We start from the raw sequence: 19,202 nt of genomic DNA on the forward strand, positions 1-19,202 counted from the left end.
ATTATTGCAGTCCTGAATGAGTCTATAGCTGTGGAAATTGAGATGCAGCAGCCATAATCCTTACATATGGAATCGTAGTTGCAGGGTGTGACACGCTCTTAAAATGGTCACGACTGTCATGTGTTATTTACTGCCGCTCCCCGTTACCTGCCCTAAATGCTCCGTGACTGTTAAATCACACTACAAATTTAATTACCAACTTTTGATGATGTGTGGATGGGGTTAATTAGTTTTCTTCTTTAAAGGATGCTAAACATCCATTTTCATATATATTGTAAACTAATGAGCAGGTCACTGCGAAGATTGCATGTGCTAAAAAAATGTTAACAATAAATCATAATAATAATGAATGGTTTTAAACATGCAGCTGCTGATTGTAATGATGCCTAGGGGAAAAGAAAACAGACTCCCAATTTCAGTTGTTTCCACTCAGTGGTATCTGTATAGTTACCTGTATAAACACAAGACTTTGTGTAAGAGAAAATATTTCTACTACACAATGATACAAAGTCAGATAAGACATAGACCATGTATATTTCAAACCTCAGTAAGGCTACTGCAAATAATGACAATATCACTAAATACTAAAACTAAAAGTGCTCAGTAATGTACACTACAGGTCAAAAGTTTTAGCTTACCCTAATTTTTCCAGTTTGTATTGAAATATAAGCAATTCAAGTTTAGTGAATACCGTGAAATGGTACAAAGATTAGTGCCACTGCTAATAAAGGTAAAAAAAAAAACATAGGTTAGCAAAAACTGAAAAATCATTTCAAATTTCAGAGTTATATAAAAAAAAAAAAAAAAAAAAAAAAAAAGGACTATTTTCTAGGAACAAGAAATGGATTAAGAAAAAAGTTTTCCTCCATTAAAATCCAGGTTTTAAGGATATCCATGCTTGATCACAGGTGACCTAATACCTCAGTCAATTTGATTTAACCATTTGGACTCAATCATCGATATCCTTAAAACCTGGACTGAGTTTGGGGTACTCTGGGTTAAGAATTTACAGCTGTTCTGCAGTAATGAAAAAGACTTGCTGGGACCATGAAGGACTATGGATGGACTACTGAAGACTGGAAGAAGGTCTTATAAACCAATATATGGTTCATCTTGCAGAGGTTTTGTATGCCATCAAGTAGGCAAAAGAATGGTTTCTCAGTATGTGGCATTTATTTAATAAGCGGCAGTTTATTGATGTTTTGGCCAGAAATTTAAAACAGGAATGCTTTTAAAATCATAGCACTCCATATTTTGATATTGAAAATAGTACTGCCCTTTATATTTCAGGCCTAAACATGCCAGTAAGAGGACCGTTACTAAAGCCGCCACTTACTAAAGTAATCTTTTTTTCCCTCCAGCAATTCCCACACTCCTGAGGCTAGTCAACTCAGCTGGGGACTATGGACCTCATTCAGAGGCGGTCGTTAGATGCAAGCGGTCGCTCTGAATGAGGGCGGCCGCTTGCATCTTGTAGTGCCGCATCTTTTTCGATCGCTAAGCTGTGGGTTACCACCCACAGCTCTAGCAACTGACCAGGGTGATGGTCACGATGGTCAAGACCATCGCGACCATCGGGGCTTGCGACGAGATCCTAAGGTTGGGTCTCGGCACTCGCAAGCCCCAGGGAGCTTCCAGCTCTGATCGAGCAGGAAGTTCCCCACAGACATCATTGCTGATATCAGTGGGGCTGCCCCCAAACAGCAAGCGTTCCATCGGGAACGCCTCCGTTTGGCCGGCCACGCCCCCTGCCCACCTCCCAAACGGGGCGTGCTGTCACTCTCCATCAACAGCTCGCCCCATTTGGTGCGAGACCCCTAGCGACGGAGCGCCCGTCGCTCGTGGGTCTCGTGCATGCGCACGTCAGTGCCGGCTCCGACGTGCGCATGCCTAGTGGGGAAACATCGACCCGGTTTCGAACGCTCAGCGCTTGCGACCGGGTCTGAATGACCTCCTATGAGTGTTGCCTAACCAGCGAGTAAGGCACTCGGAAATACATTAGATTGGACAGGGGTAACATGAACGGATTGTTTCATGGATGGCTCTAAATTGTCTTACTTGGTTCATGCCCTGGGCGCCGACAGGGGGGCTCCGCCAGTCACAGTCCAGGTCCGTTAAAGTCAGTGTAGTGCGGACCACAGTGAGTGCGGTCCACTCTACACATGAACACTGGGTGCACTACTACTGGGGACATTGCAAAAGGGCCACTACTACTGGGGGGCATTGCATAAGGGCCACTACTACTGGGGGCATTGAAAGAGGGCCACTACTACTGGGGGCAATAAGGTGCATAGGGAATGGAAAGGAATGTTCCCTGAGTGAAGAGAAACGGTGGTGTGTCATGTTGACATGCCCCCATTTCAGTGACCATGCCCCTTGTGGGATTACATGTAAGGTTACACAGAAAGGTTTTCTTTGGTGGATGTTGTGCCAATAGCCTATGGGAAGTCTATGGAGGGAAACATACAAAAACTGTTAAGGGTGAACAAAATGTCGCACACTGGAAAATGGTGGGTGGAATACATGGCTAAATCAGAGTACAAACTTCATAAAATTCTGGATTTATGACCTTTATATAGGGAGTCCCATAGTTTGGCTTAACCTATGTTGATATTGATTTTCTACTCTCTACACTCTGATTGCCAAGTTTTCTTCATAACCCCTTGTAGCTTTTCATCAAAGGGATATTTTAGGGCCCACATGTCCTTGTATGGAAGGCAGGGTTTATACAGATGTGTCCTGCTACATCTTTCCTGCGTACGCAGCTTATTGCGCCATGCATGGCAAAAGGCGTGTGCCCGCGAGCTAATACGTGCACTGTGTTCGCACCCGCGCCGCCATAGGAATACATAGTGCAATCGCAGTGTGTGCCATATGGTAGAGTAGCGTATGCTACTGCTGATAATCACATGACGCGATGCATGCGCACGTCTGTAGCGCGATCAGCAAAGATGTAGCAGGACACATTTGTATAACACCTTTGCTAAGGGTGCATTCACCTTAAAGGATCGGTTCCATTGCTTCATTCTTTCTCCATAACGGTTTTAATTTGTTTATGGTCATGAAAAAACGTTTTTGTTTTGTTTTTTAATGAGGAGCCTCCCCTCTCTTCAGAATTTGAAGATAAATAGGTTTCACGCTAAAATTAAAGTATCACTTCTACTTTCCCATAAAGTCTTTAAACATTTCAGAAGACTATACTTCTTTCATGACCTATTACAATTTTCTGCCAGCCTCTTCCCGCATATACCACAGTTACAAGAGTGAATTTAACTGCAGAACTTCTAGTTTTCAGTTTATTTTCACCTAAAAATACTTTAGAAAACCAGAAACCCACAAGCAAAAAGAGCTACAGAAAAGGCCTCCATTTGAATGCCTAAATATTTGTGTGTGTACCTCCATGGCCAAAAGTTTTGAGAATGACACAAGTATTGGTTTTTACAAAGTCTGCTACTGTAGTTTTTATGATGGCAATTTGCATATACTAAAAGGAGGGTGGAGCTTGAAATCATTGTTCTTCCCCTGTTAACCATGGTTACCTGCAAGGAAACACGTGCAGTCATAATTGCTTTGCACAAAAAGGGCTTCACAGGCAAGGATATTGCTGCTAGTAAGATTGCACCTAAATCAACCAGTTATCGGATCACCAAGAACTTCAAGGAGACAGGTTCAATAGTGGTGAAGAAGGCTTCAGGCCGCCCAAAACATCCAGCAAGCACCAGGACCGTGTCCAAAAGTTGATTCAGCTGCGGGATTGGGGCACCACCAGTGCAGTGCTTGCTCAGAAATGACAGCAGGAAGGTGTGAGTGCATCTTCACGCACAGTGAGGCAAAGACTTTTGGAGGATGGCCTGGTGTCAAGAAGGGTAGCAAAGAAGCCACTTCTCTCCAGGAAAAACCATCAGTGACAGACTGGCAAAAGGTACAGGGATTGGACTGCTGAGGACTGGGGTAAAGTTATTTTCTCTGATGAATCCCCTTTCAGATTGTTTGGGGCATCTCGAAAAATGCTTGTCCGGAGAAGGAAAGGTGAGCGCTACCATCAGTCCTGTGTCATGCCAACAGTAAAGCATCCTGAGACCATTCATGTGTGTGGTTGCTTCTCAGCCAAGGGAGTAGGCTCACTCACATTTATGCCTAAGGACACTGCCATGAATAAAGATTGGTACCATAACATCCTCCAAGAGAAACTTCTCCCAACCATCCAAGAACAGTTTGGTGATGAACAATGCCTTTTCCAGCATGATGGAGCACCTTGCCATAAGGCAAAAGTGATAACTAAGTGGCTCGGGGAACAAAACATCGAAATTTTGGGTCCATGGCCAGGAAACTCCCCAGAATATAAACCTGTGGCAAGCAAAGTGAGCCACTGTGCCCGTAGTGTGGCGAGCAAAACAAGCCCTCAATGGGCAAATTTCTTCTTTTTGTGGACTATATGGGCATGGAACTTCCACCCTCACTGCATTTCATTTCCAGGTACAAATATTGAAGGGGATCTATACACTACTCATTCAGCACAGCACCTCTGTGCTCATTAATTATGCACACCTTTCCCAGCACAGCACCAGTCAGTCATTCAGCACAGTCAGCATCCCAGGATGGCCTCTATGCACCCCTTTCCCAGCAAAGTCAGCACCTCTCAGTCATCCAGATGGCGAGAGCGATGCGGTCTCCATTGCCGGCAACGGAGATCCAGCGCTGCCTTTCTGGCTTCGGCGAAGCCTTCCAGGCACTACCGGGTCCCATCTGGGTAAGTGGCATGCACATGCGCAGACGGACCGTCGCGCATGCACATTACACAGAAGCCCATCGCTGGCTGTCTAATGCGGAGCGGAGGACGTGGCCGAAAAGGAGGACTTTCCTGCAACTCACAGGAGGGGCATTTTCATTTGTGCCACTGCCAATCTAAATGTAAAAATGGTGTTTAGCTTTGTTAATAAATGGGACCCTTATGCCGGCTACACAGTAGATGTTATGTCATCCAATGTGGCATATCGGATGACATATTGTCCACATCGGCCAGTGTGTACCCGCTACGTCACTGAATATAGCACGCACCAGCACATCGACAGCAGCATCCGTTGAACCTGCATGCAGGTCCGAAGGGTGATATCGTCAGTGGGGGCTATGCTGCGGAATGCAACATGGCCCCCGCCGTCGCTCCCAGCACCGGCAAGTGTGTATGCACTTGCCGATACTGGGATCCCTGCTGGGTCCCACTGGTAGCGATATCGCGCTGGGTACACATCGTTAAGTGTGTACCCAGCTTTAAACTCACACTCTTTAGGGCCAGGGAGGCAGTCGCGCCCACCCCTGCTTGTTTTTCAAGCTGGCCTCTCCCTGCTAGACTTGGTGGGTGCTGGGCTATGGATGGAGGCAGTGCCGTGAGATGTGAGGAGTGGCTGCGGTTGAGTATGCGCAGCATGCCCTCCCATGTCCATTTTACTTGCCACAGCCCAGTGGTGGAACTAGTGAGTGGTGGCCTCACAGCACATAGGGTATCAGTAGTGCCATATAATGCAGAGTGCAATGCAGAGCTGCCATATAATTCAGAGAGTGTCACAGTGAGCGCCATATAATGCAGAGAGTGTCACAGTGAGCGCAATATAATCCAAAGGCGCCATTTAATGCATAGAGTGTCACAGTGAGTGGCATATATTATAGAGCGTCGCAGTGAGCGCCATTTAAAGCAAATAGTTGCAATGAGCAGAGTGCAACACAGAGCTGCCATATAATGCATAGAGTGTCACAGTGAGCGGCATATAATATAGAGTGTGTTGCAGTGAGCACCATATAACGCAGATCGCTGCAATGAGCGCCATATAATGCAGAGAGTGTCACAGTGAGTGGCATTTAATATAGAGAGCGTCGCAGTGAGCGCCATATAATGGAGAGAGCTGCAATGAGTGCCATATAGTGCAGAGAGTGTCACAGTGAGTGGCATTTAATATAGAGAGCGTCGCAGTGAGCGCCATATAACGGAGAGAGCTGCAATGAGCGCCATATAATGCAGAGAGTGTCACAGTGAGCGGCATATAATATAGAGAGCGTCGCAGTGAGTGCCATATAACGCAGAGAGTTGCAGTGAGCGCCATATAATGCAGAGAGTGTCACAGTGAGCAGCTATAATATAGGGAGCGTCGCAGTGAGCGCTATATAACACAATGAGCGCCATATAATGCAGAGAAACCTGCAGTGAGCACCATATAACAGAGAACATCACTGACCCTCATACAACTTATAGCACAGATAATATGAACAAACCCCTCACACACACATAGAATACAGCACCCACCCCACATACGCTACATTAATACACCACCCCCACTCACACACTACTACACCCCTCACACTACATTAATACACCCCCCCACTCACACACTACTACATTAATACATCACCCCACCCCACACACACTACATTAATACACTCCCTCCCCATTGCATACAGATACCACCCCTATATCACACTGGCAATTACCTCTCTTGGAAGAGGATGTGTGGTCCCTGCTGGGGCTGGTCTCCACTCTCCATGGCACATGATGAAAGGAGAAGCTGTGACACAGAGGACTAGACTGGAAAGGGGCGGGGACCCGTTGTTCGGGGGCGGAGTCTCAGGCAGGGAAAGGAGAGTGCAGGTAGAATAGAGTAGACGGAGAGGAGGGGGCGGGGACTCAGGGGGAGGGGTTGGGTCTCAGGCAGTCTAGTGTGACAGCCTGGTCATGTACAGTGAGAAGGCACCACCCTTCAGTCCTCCTCCTTCCTCAGTACGGCCCCCGGCCAGCCGCAGGCAGCGCAGAGAGAGAGTACTGTAATAATGAGTCAGTGTGACTCATTATTAGTACTGCTGGCTGCGGGCCCTGCTGCCGAGTGGCGGGATGCCCCTAAGGCATTGCAAATGCCCTAGGCATTTGCCTGTCATGCCTATGCCTAGGGCCGGCTCTGCCCCAGCATTTGTATAAATATTCTCCTTTGTCTGGAATTAAAAGTTCTACCACTAGCCACTTCACCCGTGACCTACCTTGCCTAGTACTTGTGGTGATGGGCAGAATACTTTAGGCTACCCATCTGGTAGGTGCTTGATATCTTCAGCTATAACATCCTTCTAAAAAAATCTATGTCTATTCCAGAAGGACAGCGACCACATTGAGGATGGAATAGTGAGGAAGATGTTTTTTAAAAAACATTTTTGATAAATAAATCTGCAGTGTATTAGTTCAAACATGTTACACTAAAACAAATGAATATGGGATCTAAATTTTCAAAAAAGGTGATCTTGCAAGAGCAATATGTATATTCATAAAAAAAAAGCTGACCATCTCCATTAGCTAAGGGAAGAAGCTAATAAGGGCAAGTATTTTAATAATCAATCAAGTATTTCATTGACATAAATTCGAAAATCAAACTTTTTTTTTAATTATAAAAGTTTGGAGGAATACGGTATTTTTATGTAAGTGACAGAACCACAGTACACATTAGTTTCAGTGGAGATAATATCAGCATAGAGAGTGCTCAGCAATACGCTACATCAAAAACACAGAACATGAAAGTCAGGAAAAACTGCATTTCACATGCACAATAACAATACACAAAATAAAGTTACATGTGCAGTAACCAGCTACAAATCAAGCTTGATCAATGGGAATGTTACACAAAGGATTAAAAGGTAAAGTGTTTGTTTTGTTTAATTTACGTATAAAGTTAAAAACTAATTAAAATAATCTTGTGAAACAGTTTATAAAAATCATTCCGTATCTGTTTATTTCAGAAGGGAATATACCAGTGTTGGCTAACCTTGACACTCCAGCTGTTGTGGAACTATATATCCCAGCATACCCTGCCACAGTTTTAGCATGCCCTAATAGCAAAACTGTAGCAGTGCATGCTGGGTTATGTAGTTCCATAACAGCTGGAGTGTCAAGGTTAGCCAACACTGGAATATACAAAGAATACATTACACCCAGGAATGGAACTCAAACTGCAGATATTTGTTTCTGAACACAAAAAAACTAATTTATAAAAAGAACATGTCACGTGTTTAAGAATCTGCTGACCAGTATATTTTTCAGAGAAGAATTTTGAGTGGTCTACATCAGGGATTACTAAACTCACGATTTAGTTTTGCTAAATATTTGTGTGTGCCAAATAAACTACTTACTAATGATATTTTTCATATTATTTTGTTGTAGCACCTAGTTATACACTATATATACAAAAGTAATTGGATGTTGACAGAAAATAGATTAACTAGATTTTGTTGCTGTCAATATTTTGTACCGAGTCCAACACGTGCAGTGATTACTGCAGACACCCTTCTTGATAAACTGTCCTCAAGTTCCTGGACAACAGCATGTGGTATGTTTTGCCATTCTGCCTTAAATACAGTGACAAACTGACAATGAAGAAGGTTGAGTTGGCCTAGAACGCACCAGTCGCTCCAATTCGTCCCAGAGGTCGCCCCCTGGAAACATGACAGGTGGCATTGCCGTCCTGATAAAAACATTAGTTGTTTCGGTAGAACTGCAAGTGCATGGACCTCCCTACTTAGTGTTCTTGTTTAAACCACCACATTAGTGGCCATTTGGAACTTGTGTGCAATGGTATGCATTTCGCTTGTGTGGGAGTGTCCAATCACTTTTATCTACATAGTGTATTTCATTAAACTAAGTGTGTTGGCAGTATTACATTAACTGAACAAAGCTGCAATTTCAATTTAGAGCTGAACCATGGTACTTAAGTCTTTGGGCCTGATTCAGAGATGGACATTATTGCACATTTGGACAGAAGTGGCTGTGCAATACCATTCAGCAAAATGTAAATGCAGCAGAAGGTGTCTGTATGAAATAGACACCTACTCTCTGCATTTGCAATCAAATTGAGGTGTCCATCGAAGCTAACTCGGATCAGCATCACAACCGGTTGCTCCATTGACCAGGCTGCGTAAACTGAAGCTTACTGGTGCCTGGTCACTTGCGAGGCCAGAAAATCTGCATCCACCGACGCAGACTCTGGCCTAATCCCTCCCAGTAAATAGGGGCGACGCACCCTCGTTTATGGGAACACCCTGCTCCGGCCCCACAAATGCCGCAGCATCTCAATCATGCTGCGGCTAGGGGGAACTGTAAGCTGGACCTGTTCTGCACATACACAGAACGGGTCCTGTGCCTGTGCAGACCCCTAAACATCAGAGGTGTATGCCTACTATCGTGTTAGCGTACATCTCTGAATCAGGCCCCATGTACCAATCCTAAGTACTAAGTCATCAGGTCATTGTATCAAGATCATGAGATCAGTGACTTCTTGGTCAAGTTCTCTAAAGGAAATAAAGTCAGAAGTATAACAAACTAAAATCATATAACTAGTGAAGAACTATGTGGTTTTAAAAGTTACATATCAGTCCATAGTAGCCAAACATGTTTAGAGATTTAAGTTATGATAGACCAATAGTTATCTCAAGAGTTGGTCTTGGTGGATATTATACAAAATTAACATAGAGATATAGAGAATGTCGTTCACAGACCTATTGTGTCAGCTGTGCAGCACAGTCGATGCCCAATATAACTGCTGTGTGTACAGGCAGTCAGCCGACCGCCCGTACACTTGCTGCAGAGGATGCTGGGGATTGACAGCTGAACTGAGCAGATGAGTCATAATTGTGTATGCACTTACAAATAGTCAGATAGGACGGCAGATCGGCCGTGTAGCCAATGCGTCATCCTAGTGTGCAGCCATCTTAAAAGATAGAATTGCTTTGAAATAGCAGGATTACTAATTACTCTAATATGAATTATTAGTAAGTGTGTACAGTATATAAATCAACCAAAGACAAGCAAGTCACTGATGTTCAAATCGTGCTATACCCAGTGCACATCTGAAGTTACAAATTTATAAACGATCTTTAGTAGCTTCTACACTCTGAAGAAGTGTGCTTATTTTTACTAATTTCTGAACTGATGTCACTAATTTCTTACTATGACACAAAAAGAGGGGCCAGTAATGCGTACCTTTTGAGTACCCCTACAAAAAAAGCACTGGTTATAAACAGATCAAAAACTGAAGCTGGCCATCCACTATACAATTTTCTGTCAAATATTTGTCCAATCTGGCTGGTTGGAATGAAAACCTGGTAATGTATGGGAGCAAATGACAAACATCCATTTGCTCACATACACTGGAAAATAGGCAAAAATGGTTGTTCAGACAAATTGGTTAAAACACAAATTTAACCAATTTGAACAATTTTTTTGTCCTTTTTTCAGTGTTTAATACCATATAATTGACTCATTTGCTCCCATACATTACCAGGTTTTCATTCCAACCAGCCAGATTGGACAGATATCTGACAGAAAATTGTATAGTGGATGGCCAGCTTAGAATACCAAACAATAAAATCCACTGTCTAGTATTCATCTGATTCACCACTAAAACTTTGTCAAACAGTAAAATGCAATGTTGAAGTCACCCTCTGCATTACAAACAATAAAAGATCGCTACCATATCATACAGACAATGGACAAATTATGATAAAAGAAAAAAACCTTAAATAGCACAGTTCTATAATACCCCCCAGCCCCAGAGACATTCCAGTGAGTGAAGCTCCACTCAACTATGCAACCTTTTAAACAAAGCAATTCTTAGCGAAGGAATTGGACAATGGAAAGAGAATCTTCAACAATTCTTATACAAATAAATATTCCATTAAGAAGAGGATCTGCAAATCAATGTTTTCCAGCTTATGTTCACCTTTCATAGTACTGTATATACCAATATTCTTTGTATATTTACTGACCTCTCCCTCCACTAATTGTAAAGAACTTTATTATATATTAGCTATTATTGTGCTATACCCAGAGCATCCAGCTTTGAATCTTTAAACAGCAATACATATTACTGGTTGTTATGGGTTACACTACATTTCTGCACTGTACATCATGTTATTAAAGAACATTGAAATGTTTTTACCACCTTATGTCAACCATCAATTGCCCTACAAGGCACAGAAGGCATTTCATATTCTCTGATAAATACATGCCTACAGTTGGGTCTCATAATGTGCCAGTAAGGAGAGTCCTTACACTACTCAGACAATGCTGTGTTACTTAATGATGTTTTATTCCAGAAATGTTTCTGTGGATTGGAAGCTCTCCCCCTCACCCCTATAATGTCAAGTTAATTTTACAGTTGTGAAGCATACACGTGTCTGTACTGTACTTCACAGTGTCAACCGCATAAAAAAACGAATTCAGGTGAGTGTAAAAGCAAGCGAGGGATACAATATTACAGAGATTTACCCAAGGGGAGGGAGATCAAGAGGCTGTCTTCAGCTGAAGTATCTTGTTCAGGCCCTACAGGCCCTGGAGGAAAAGGTTCTCTCACTTGGGACATCTGCCAGGTCTCTCCACAAGAAATAATAATGTAACCAAAGACAATTCTGCAGCAGGCACTGCATAAGAAAACAAGAAACATATGACTGTACCAACTACACACATAGACCTTCTCAGACTTTATATGCAGTCTACACTAAAACACCATTGTCTCTCCTGAACTTACACACATTTACATTATAACCATTCCATTATAAATACATAAAATGTATGCTACTAGCAAGTAAATAAGTTACAGTGTGTAAGCCAACATGAGAAAAGTATTGCTTAGTTGCACTCTGAAACCTTAGGTAAGGCTTTTGTCATCTGCTCAATTGAAAAATCAGAACATTATTTTTGCTGTAACTGAAATCATTATCATGTTCTTTCATAAGCACTTATGGTGATATGGGATTCTACAAACGTTTTGATATATGTGGGACCTAAAAACAATTGTTGGGTGCACTTTGATAAAAACTTTATATCACATGGGTTTGCTGGTCTTCTATTTGTAAACTTATGGGAGCCCTACATTAGACATCCTCTGGTAGTAACCAATGCAAGTTAACTCAGGGCATATCCTATGTGTTGATTACATGTACTGTAATTGTGATCACAGCTTGGTGACTACAGCATGAACAGGGATTATAGAAGGAATCATGGATCCAAAGGTTACACCCCGTATTCATAACCACTGTGTTTTTACCCTAAGCAAATGGCAGACCATAAAAGTAAGAAAACCAAGAAGCTCAATATTATAATGGGATTGTATCTTCTATTGTGTCTGTATTCAACACCAGTCCCTAATGGGTGTGGGCCCCTCATATGCATTAACAAACTCTTAGGTGAATCTGAATCAGGAGTGTGTGTGTTTTTTGTTTTAATGGCACATACTAGGGTGTATATTTACTAAAGTGAGAGTTTTTATAAGTTAAGATAATGTCCATAGCATCTAATCAGATTCTACTTAACTAGCACCTTCTAGAAGATAATAGCTAGAATCTGATTGGTTGCCATGGGCAACATCTCCACTTCTAAAAACTCTCACTTTAGTAAATTTACCCCTTAGGTCTCTTCTCATCCCAAAGTTACCAATAACAATAACTTGGTGGTGTTTTGGCCATTTTTTAGGGGAAAGTTTTGCCATATAAATTACATACAGTATGAAAATAGAAATTGATAAACATCAATGAAATTACATATATCCAAATAATCAATTACAGTGCAACACATTCCAACTTAAATGAATCATTTGTATGTTCAGCATAGAAGTTAATGTGTTAGCAGTAGAAAAAGAAGGCTTTGTATTGTAATGGGGACGTTAGTAAGCAGTGTCACTGTGACTGCACTAGTTGCAGAAGTTTGCAGTGAAAACTCAGCGGAGAGTGCGGACTGAGAACTATACAGAGGGCTGTATCTACTGTATCAGTATGCTCTGTGCTGCCAGTATGCTCAGTGCCATGCAGAGGGCTAGCTATCGGTGTGTTTTGCTCAGTGCCATACAGAGGGATAGCAGTGTTCTCAGTGCCGTGCAATGGATTAGCTATCAGTGTGCTAATGTCAAAACAGAGGACTAGCTATCAGTGTGCTCAGTGTTATGCATATGGCTATCAATGTGTTGAATGTCAGAGGGCTCCGTCTAAGTGAGTTCTGTGCCATGCAGATGGCTATCAGGGTGCTGCTCAATCAGTGCAGGAATGTCTGCACGTCCCGTTAGATAGGAGCTGATCAGACATGACAGGACAGGGATACATGACATCACTCCGGACTCACATCTTTACCTTAGAGAAGAAACTTTTTATTTCGCTCACTCACTCCTCTCTCGTTTTCAGTCCTTATTTTCATCATTTCCGGAGACTCAAAATCATCCCCCTTTGGCAGGCAGCCTACCGCCCTAAAACAGACAAAGGAGGAGGCTCCGGGGCCGCCCCCTCCTGGTACTTCAGTCAAAACTTAAAGTCAAAGCTGAAGGTGCACTTATTAATGCTGCCATCAACTAACCCAGCTGTGACGGTCACTGACAGCCTGTACCTTCATAGCAGTGGGTGCGGAGAGTGCTTTGTAACGGAGAATCATATATATAATATGTGCTTTCAGGGTGTACACAACTAAATAGCTTTCTGCATGATACTCATTTTGTAATGAAGTGACTAGCAACGCTCCACACCCATCCTGTCTGTCCAGTGAGGAGGCCCGGGATAGTACATTATTCACACACAGTACAGATTTGTATGTGACACTTCAGGCTTCCAAGTGAATGTAACTGTAAAGCGCAATGTAAAATGCTGGCACTATATAACTAATTGTTAATAAATAAGTACTGGAATTGACAGCTAAAAATATTGAGTGATTTTTGAAAACGTAAATTATACTGACATGATTTATGTAACTATTGTATTTATTTAAAAAAAATAGAATTGAGTAAACTAAGATTAATCATTGGAAATAACTAATGCACTATTGTTACAAATGATAGAACAGAGAACAGGTAGAGGCGCTGCCTAGTATAATAATTTAATAAGATATAAAACAACCATGTGGTCCAATAGAAATCACCCTAATAAAACAGACATTGAAGTAGTCTCACAAATTAGTATATTAAATAACATTTTCTGAATTATACCAGAAGATTCACAATCCAATCTGTTGCCACAGACTATGGGGTCTATACTAATAATCGCGAACAAGCCACAATTATTATCTATCCATATCGCAGGGGATATTTTAAATTTTAATTAAAATATCCACGCTATGTACAAAAGGGAACTCACAGGGACAGTGATTGCGGTAACAGATGTACCTGTGAGTTATATTCCCGGCAAATTGTAGAAGTCTTTCACAGAATTGAAAGACTTCTCCGGAGGAAGCCTCCAGAGCCAGCTGGGGCCTGCTGAGGAGAGATCGAAAGATCTCTCTCCTGCTCCTGCTCATCGGCTTACAGTAGTTTACACCATCTAAATTTGGTGTGAACTACCGGGCTAAACTCCGAAAAGCTTTGCTTTTTGGAGTTTAGTACATAGGGGTCAGATCATAGTCTCCATTGATAATAATGGGGAGTGCAATCTGCAGTGCTAATTAGCATTTTGCTAGAGATTTCTGTGAAATCTCCTGCATCGTGCTTTTAGGGCCTGATAGCGCTCGCAAGCGGGTCGATGGTGGGGTACTGCGCACATGCAGCGCGTTCCACGCACATGTGCGCATGCGCAAGCCCCGGAGCAGGAGAGAAATTCTCTCGCTCCGGGACTCACTACAAAAGGGGTGGCTGTCGATGTTGATCGACAGCTCGCCCCGTTTTGTAGGCGGGGCGGTGGCTACACAAATGTAGGCGTTCCCGAAGGAACTCCTGCCGATTGTGGGAGGCACCACTGACATCACCAGTGATGTCAGTGGAGAGCTTCCTGCTCTGTTAGAGCAGTATGCTCTCTGGGGCTTGCGACGGATGAAACCCTACCACAAGGGTTTCGTCGCAAGCCGCGATGGTCGTGACCATCGCGACCATCACCTGGCCACCCGCAAAAGCTGTGGGTGGTCACCCATAGCTTAGCGAGCGGCCAGGAGGCAGCAACAAAAAAAAAGCGCCCTGATTCAGAGTGAGCGCTCTTAAAGAGCGTCCGGCTCTGAATCAGGCACTTAGTTCATAACTGCAATACATAAAATTATGTAGAAATTGTAGTTTCTGCATCATTTTATGCAAAAAACAGCTTGATACATAGGCCCCTAAATACTCAATAATACTCACTTTGCATGCAGTTAGTGATTGTAATTGAATCAGTTCCTGATGAGAAAGTTAGTACGGATCAGTTAACAGTCTCTGTAAAAGCCTCCTTAAGTCATTCATGCCTGCTGTCCAATTTGGAAAGCAGCAATAGATACAGTATACTGTAGTGTATTAGATTCTTGGCAGCCACAATACTTATTTCATCAATGTTCTAAATGATGCCAAGGTTACCTCCTATTTATGGTCCTAATGATCCCTGCTGTTGGAGTAAACCTGTATGGAAATGTCCTGTGTGATTTGCATGTGCAGAGTCCTTCGCCCTTTAGTTACCGGGCAGTCAGAGTATGGAACAGAGATGAGCTGAACGCAGCTAATGGTGATGTCACCAATAACATCAGTGACATCACCATTAGCTGTGCTCAGCTCATCTCTGTTCCATACTCTGAGTACACTGAAGGTTTCTGCATGCAGTGTGTGCAAGCAATCCTGACCCGTAGCATGTAGTGCAGGGCCCTGGGGGTGGCACCATCACTGCCCCATGGCACCTGGATGTGGCTGGAATGGCACCCTGCAGCCAGTAACCCTACTGCAGGGCCACCCAGAGCATGCAAGGGAAGCTTCAGGCAGGCAACCTGTAGCCTGTAGAGCTGCAAGAACGCTCCGGGCACTACACTACTTCCCAGAGCTGCGAGCTGGTGATGTCACCATTAGCTGTGCTCAGCTGATCTCCATACACCTACTGTCTGGTAATGAAACACTATAAGACTCTTCACATACAAACCCTGTGAGACATGTGCAGCATACAAGTGTGCTTGTTTTATATTCTATTAATTTACAAGGTATTGATACTAGACAACTCCTCTACATTCAACTTTTATTTACATTTCTGCAGCAAAGCTCCTGATTTTCTGTTTACTATCCCTAAGTTTAAAAATCGACCATGCATGAAGATCTGATAAGCATTACTGATTAATACGGGACAGTAATAGGATGTTTGCACCTCAAGTTCTAATTCAAATTTAGCAAATATATAGATGCACGCAGTACAAACTTTCATATGAACATCTTCATAGATCCCAATAATACATAAAAAAACCCTCAATGTTTTATCCAGTGGACAAACTGTGGTCCAAGACTCTATTTTTGGGGTCCTCTGATTGTCAGATATGCATTATATACTATTGGGAACTATCTCTTAGGTATATGAAAATAATGGCACACTGGTTCTTCAAGTCCTAAACCAATAGGAAACTGATACTTGTAAGTTCTAGCTATAGAAATGTTGAGCAGCACTAGAGAGCTCACATGGGTGACTGCTCTTGGTGTTTCCATACATACTTGAATGACCTTTATTGAAAGGTATACAGTGGTAGCATCAGCTGTTTAGCCATTCTGTTCCAATGATCTTGGAATATACAGTAAAACGTGAAATAAATGGCAACATATAGAATACAGTAAGTGGTAAATTTGTATACATGTACATTTATATAATGCATTGTAAAGAGGTAGTGACACAAACTGAATGCTAAATATTGTTTTAAATAAAAATATGATACATTACATTAAAATAATTATTTTGTACAGGTAAGATTGCCAGAAGTGTACAGTATGACACATTAATATGAATGCTTATGCCTCCTATTGTGGGATAGACTGTCATTTATATACTTGCATGTATCAATACTTAAAGATATCATATCCTTGTCGTCACAGACATTATTATTTATTTCTGTAACAAATCATTTCCTCAGATATTCCGAAAAAGTGGTCAAACTAAACTAAATCCATTTTGAAGGTTTTCACTTTTTTTGCATACAGTATGTACTATAACTGAAATGGGCATATTGTAGATTAGGTTAGTCTGAGGGCCTTTGCATTGATAAGGCAAATAGATTTGAACATATCTATTCATTTATCTCAGTATTAACACATTCAATCTTTTCCCATAAAATATTCATTAAAAATTCATTAAAAGTTTACACCAGAGATGAGAATATACAGTATGTACTGTAGTTCAGTATTCGTTACTGCTTAACATTCATTGCGTTCACTTAATGTATCTATATCTTTCACAATGATGTGTTGCATTTAGCGTCCAATGTTTTTTTCTGTTTTTTTTTCCTTTAGGAAAAATGCTGACACACATATTCTTGTGGATAACAAGCCCAGTCACACACACTCAGCCTGTGAAGGAATACAGTTGATTTTCATGTGGAGGAACTTACTTACAGTTCTTCCTGTGGTGCCTTGTCCAGCTTAGTTCCTTGCTTCCAAACCTCCTAGATCCCTGTGTGTAGATATATTTAATTAAGATAGATGTCACACTAAGTTTTGTTCCCTTGCTAGACAAGAACTTTCTTCTGGTCTTTTACTCTGCTCTGCATGTTTAAACGTCTGCTCCCACAGGGTGAATCACAGGAACACATCACAGCAGGTCATGGGTATTTTGCAGTTCAATATGTAACACTCTTCAGCACAGACCAGATGTACAGACACAACTTGATGTACAGATACATACTGATTCTGCACACTGCAAGTTAGCAGCCATTACAGAATTCTGCTTCTAAACTGTACATACTGTCAGGCACACAAACACCCACACACACATACCATCACACGCCATCTAGTGCTTAGCAGCTTATACATAACATTTTTACAGAGCTGAATTACACAAACCCAGCTGAGAGTAGATGGAGTGGTTTTGATAGCACAGGCAAAATGTCAGAGGTAGATTAACACCAGTAAATCATTTCACTCAAACTTTGGTTCACATATACAGAATACACTCAATATAATATTTGACCTGTCCAGCTGATACAGCCATCTATTTGCATTTACTTAGGTGTCATTTTCATACAGAATGCTGCAGGAATTCTGATTCCCATTTTATTTTAAAAGTAATTTGAAAATAATGTGTAGGTTTCATATTTATTTATTTTTTTAATGTTAAAATTGACTTTGTTTTGAATTAAGAAGACAATATTTGTGTATCTGACCACAACACTCTAGTTACACATAACATAATAATGTATTAAAAAGTGTTTTGTTACATTAACAGGCTGTGTATAGAAACAGTAATTACATTTTTGCATTGCATAGTAGCATATACAATATATACAGTCTTGTATGCTACATCTCTATCATGTGAGCTTTCACAATATATATATATATATATATATATATATATATATGCATATATGTACCCTAGCTAAATAATGGTATGCCCACCTCCCGGCGCAGTCAGAATTCTGCTTTTCTGCTTTTCAGTTGATTGTATCATTGTATCACAAGATACACCAATGGACCATTTGTCTCTAAATAAGCTATTAAATAGTTATTAAAAAAAAAAGTCATAAGCATTTAACAGTTACACAGTTACCGAAATTGTGACCTTTAGATCATTATTATCATTGGCAAGTCAGATAACAAAAAGCAGACTAAGGAGTTTCTTTTCACATCTTTGTTTTCATGTTTCGAGCACTCCAAATTCAATAAATATCTTGCAGTGTTTGCCATTTTTGTGTTTATTTGTCATTAAAAAATCAAAGTAAACTGTATTTAATATTTTGCAAATGAAAAATTACGCATTTGCATTTAGCTTTATCCTGCTATACTATATATGCTATTAAATATCCCTAAACTAGCACATACAGTAGAAAGTTTTTCTTTACTGAACTAAAATAAGCCTGTAAAAATGTCTAGTTATTTAAGTGCTTTCTAATATCTGACATGATAAGATATGCTGTAGTTTTGAATAATGGGTAAGTGCTATACTGATAAAAGTTAAAGCATACTGCTGATCTCTGCATATAATGAGACCATTTAAAAATATATATATTTCAGATCCATTTGAAGGTTTTTATTTTTTTGATTTATTTATTTACTCCCCATGGTATCTAAGCACCATCAGAAGCTGAGCATAACTTCTTCTCAAAGCATGCTTTCACAGCACAGAAATTTGGCAGCTGCAAATCTTGGCTTTAATACAGAGCTGTAATACAGAGGAACATTTAATACATTTCAATATACTCATCTGTAATGAGTACTTCTTTAAGGGCTGAAAGCCAGCTGTTAACTAACAGAGCATGTTTCTGGTTCAGCCACTTACAGCACATGTAAAGA

At 41.3% G+C, this 19,202-nt stretch overlaps 1 protein-coding gene across 7 annotated transcripts in view; it reads right to left on the reverse strand.

Annotated features, from left to right (window-relative positions):
• Positions 1-17,628, reverse strand: part of MDFIC (MyoD family inhibitor domain containing) — a 176,674-nt gene extending 159,046 nt beyond the window's left edge. The window contains exons 1-4 of one of the 7 annotated variants that reach the window (XM_088457689.1): positions 17,310-17,628; positions 16,419-16,485; positions 13,144-13,256; positions 11,291-11,442 (exon numbers count right to left, since the gene is read on the reverse strand). In XM_088457689.1, the coding sequence (XP_088313815.1) occupies positions 11,291-11,384 (94 nt within the window). In that variant the 5' untranslated portion in view covers positions 11,385-11,442; positions 13,144-13,256; positions 16,419-16,485; positions 17,310-17,628. Of the gene's footprint in view, positions 1-11,290; positions 11,443-13,143; positions 15,036-16,418; positions 16,486-17,305 lie in introns of those variants that run through there. The other 6 variants (XM_088457686.1, XM_088457687.1, XM_088457688.1 and 3 more) reach the window with 6 other exon arrangements.
• Positions 17,629-19,202: the final 1,574 nt, after the last annotated feature.

The sequence above is a fragment of the Taudactylus pleione genome, unplaced genomic scaffold (assembly GCF_031769625.1).
Source record: "Taudactylus pleione unplaced genomic scaffold, aTauple2 ptg000041l, whole genome shotgun sequence".
NCBI lineage: Eukaryota > Metazoa > Chordata > Amphibia > Anura > Myobatrachidae > Taudactylus > Taudactylus pleione.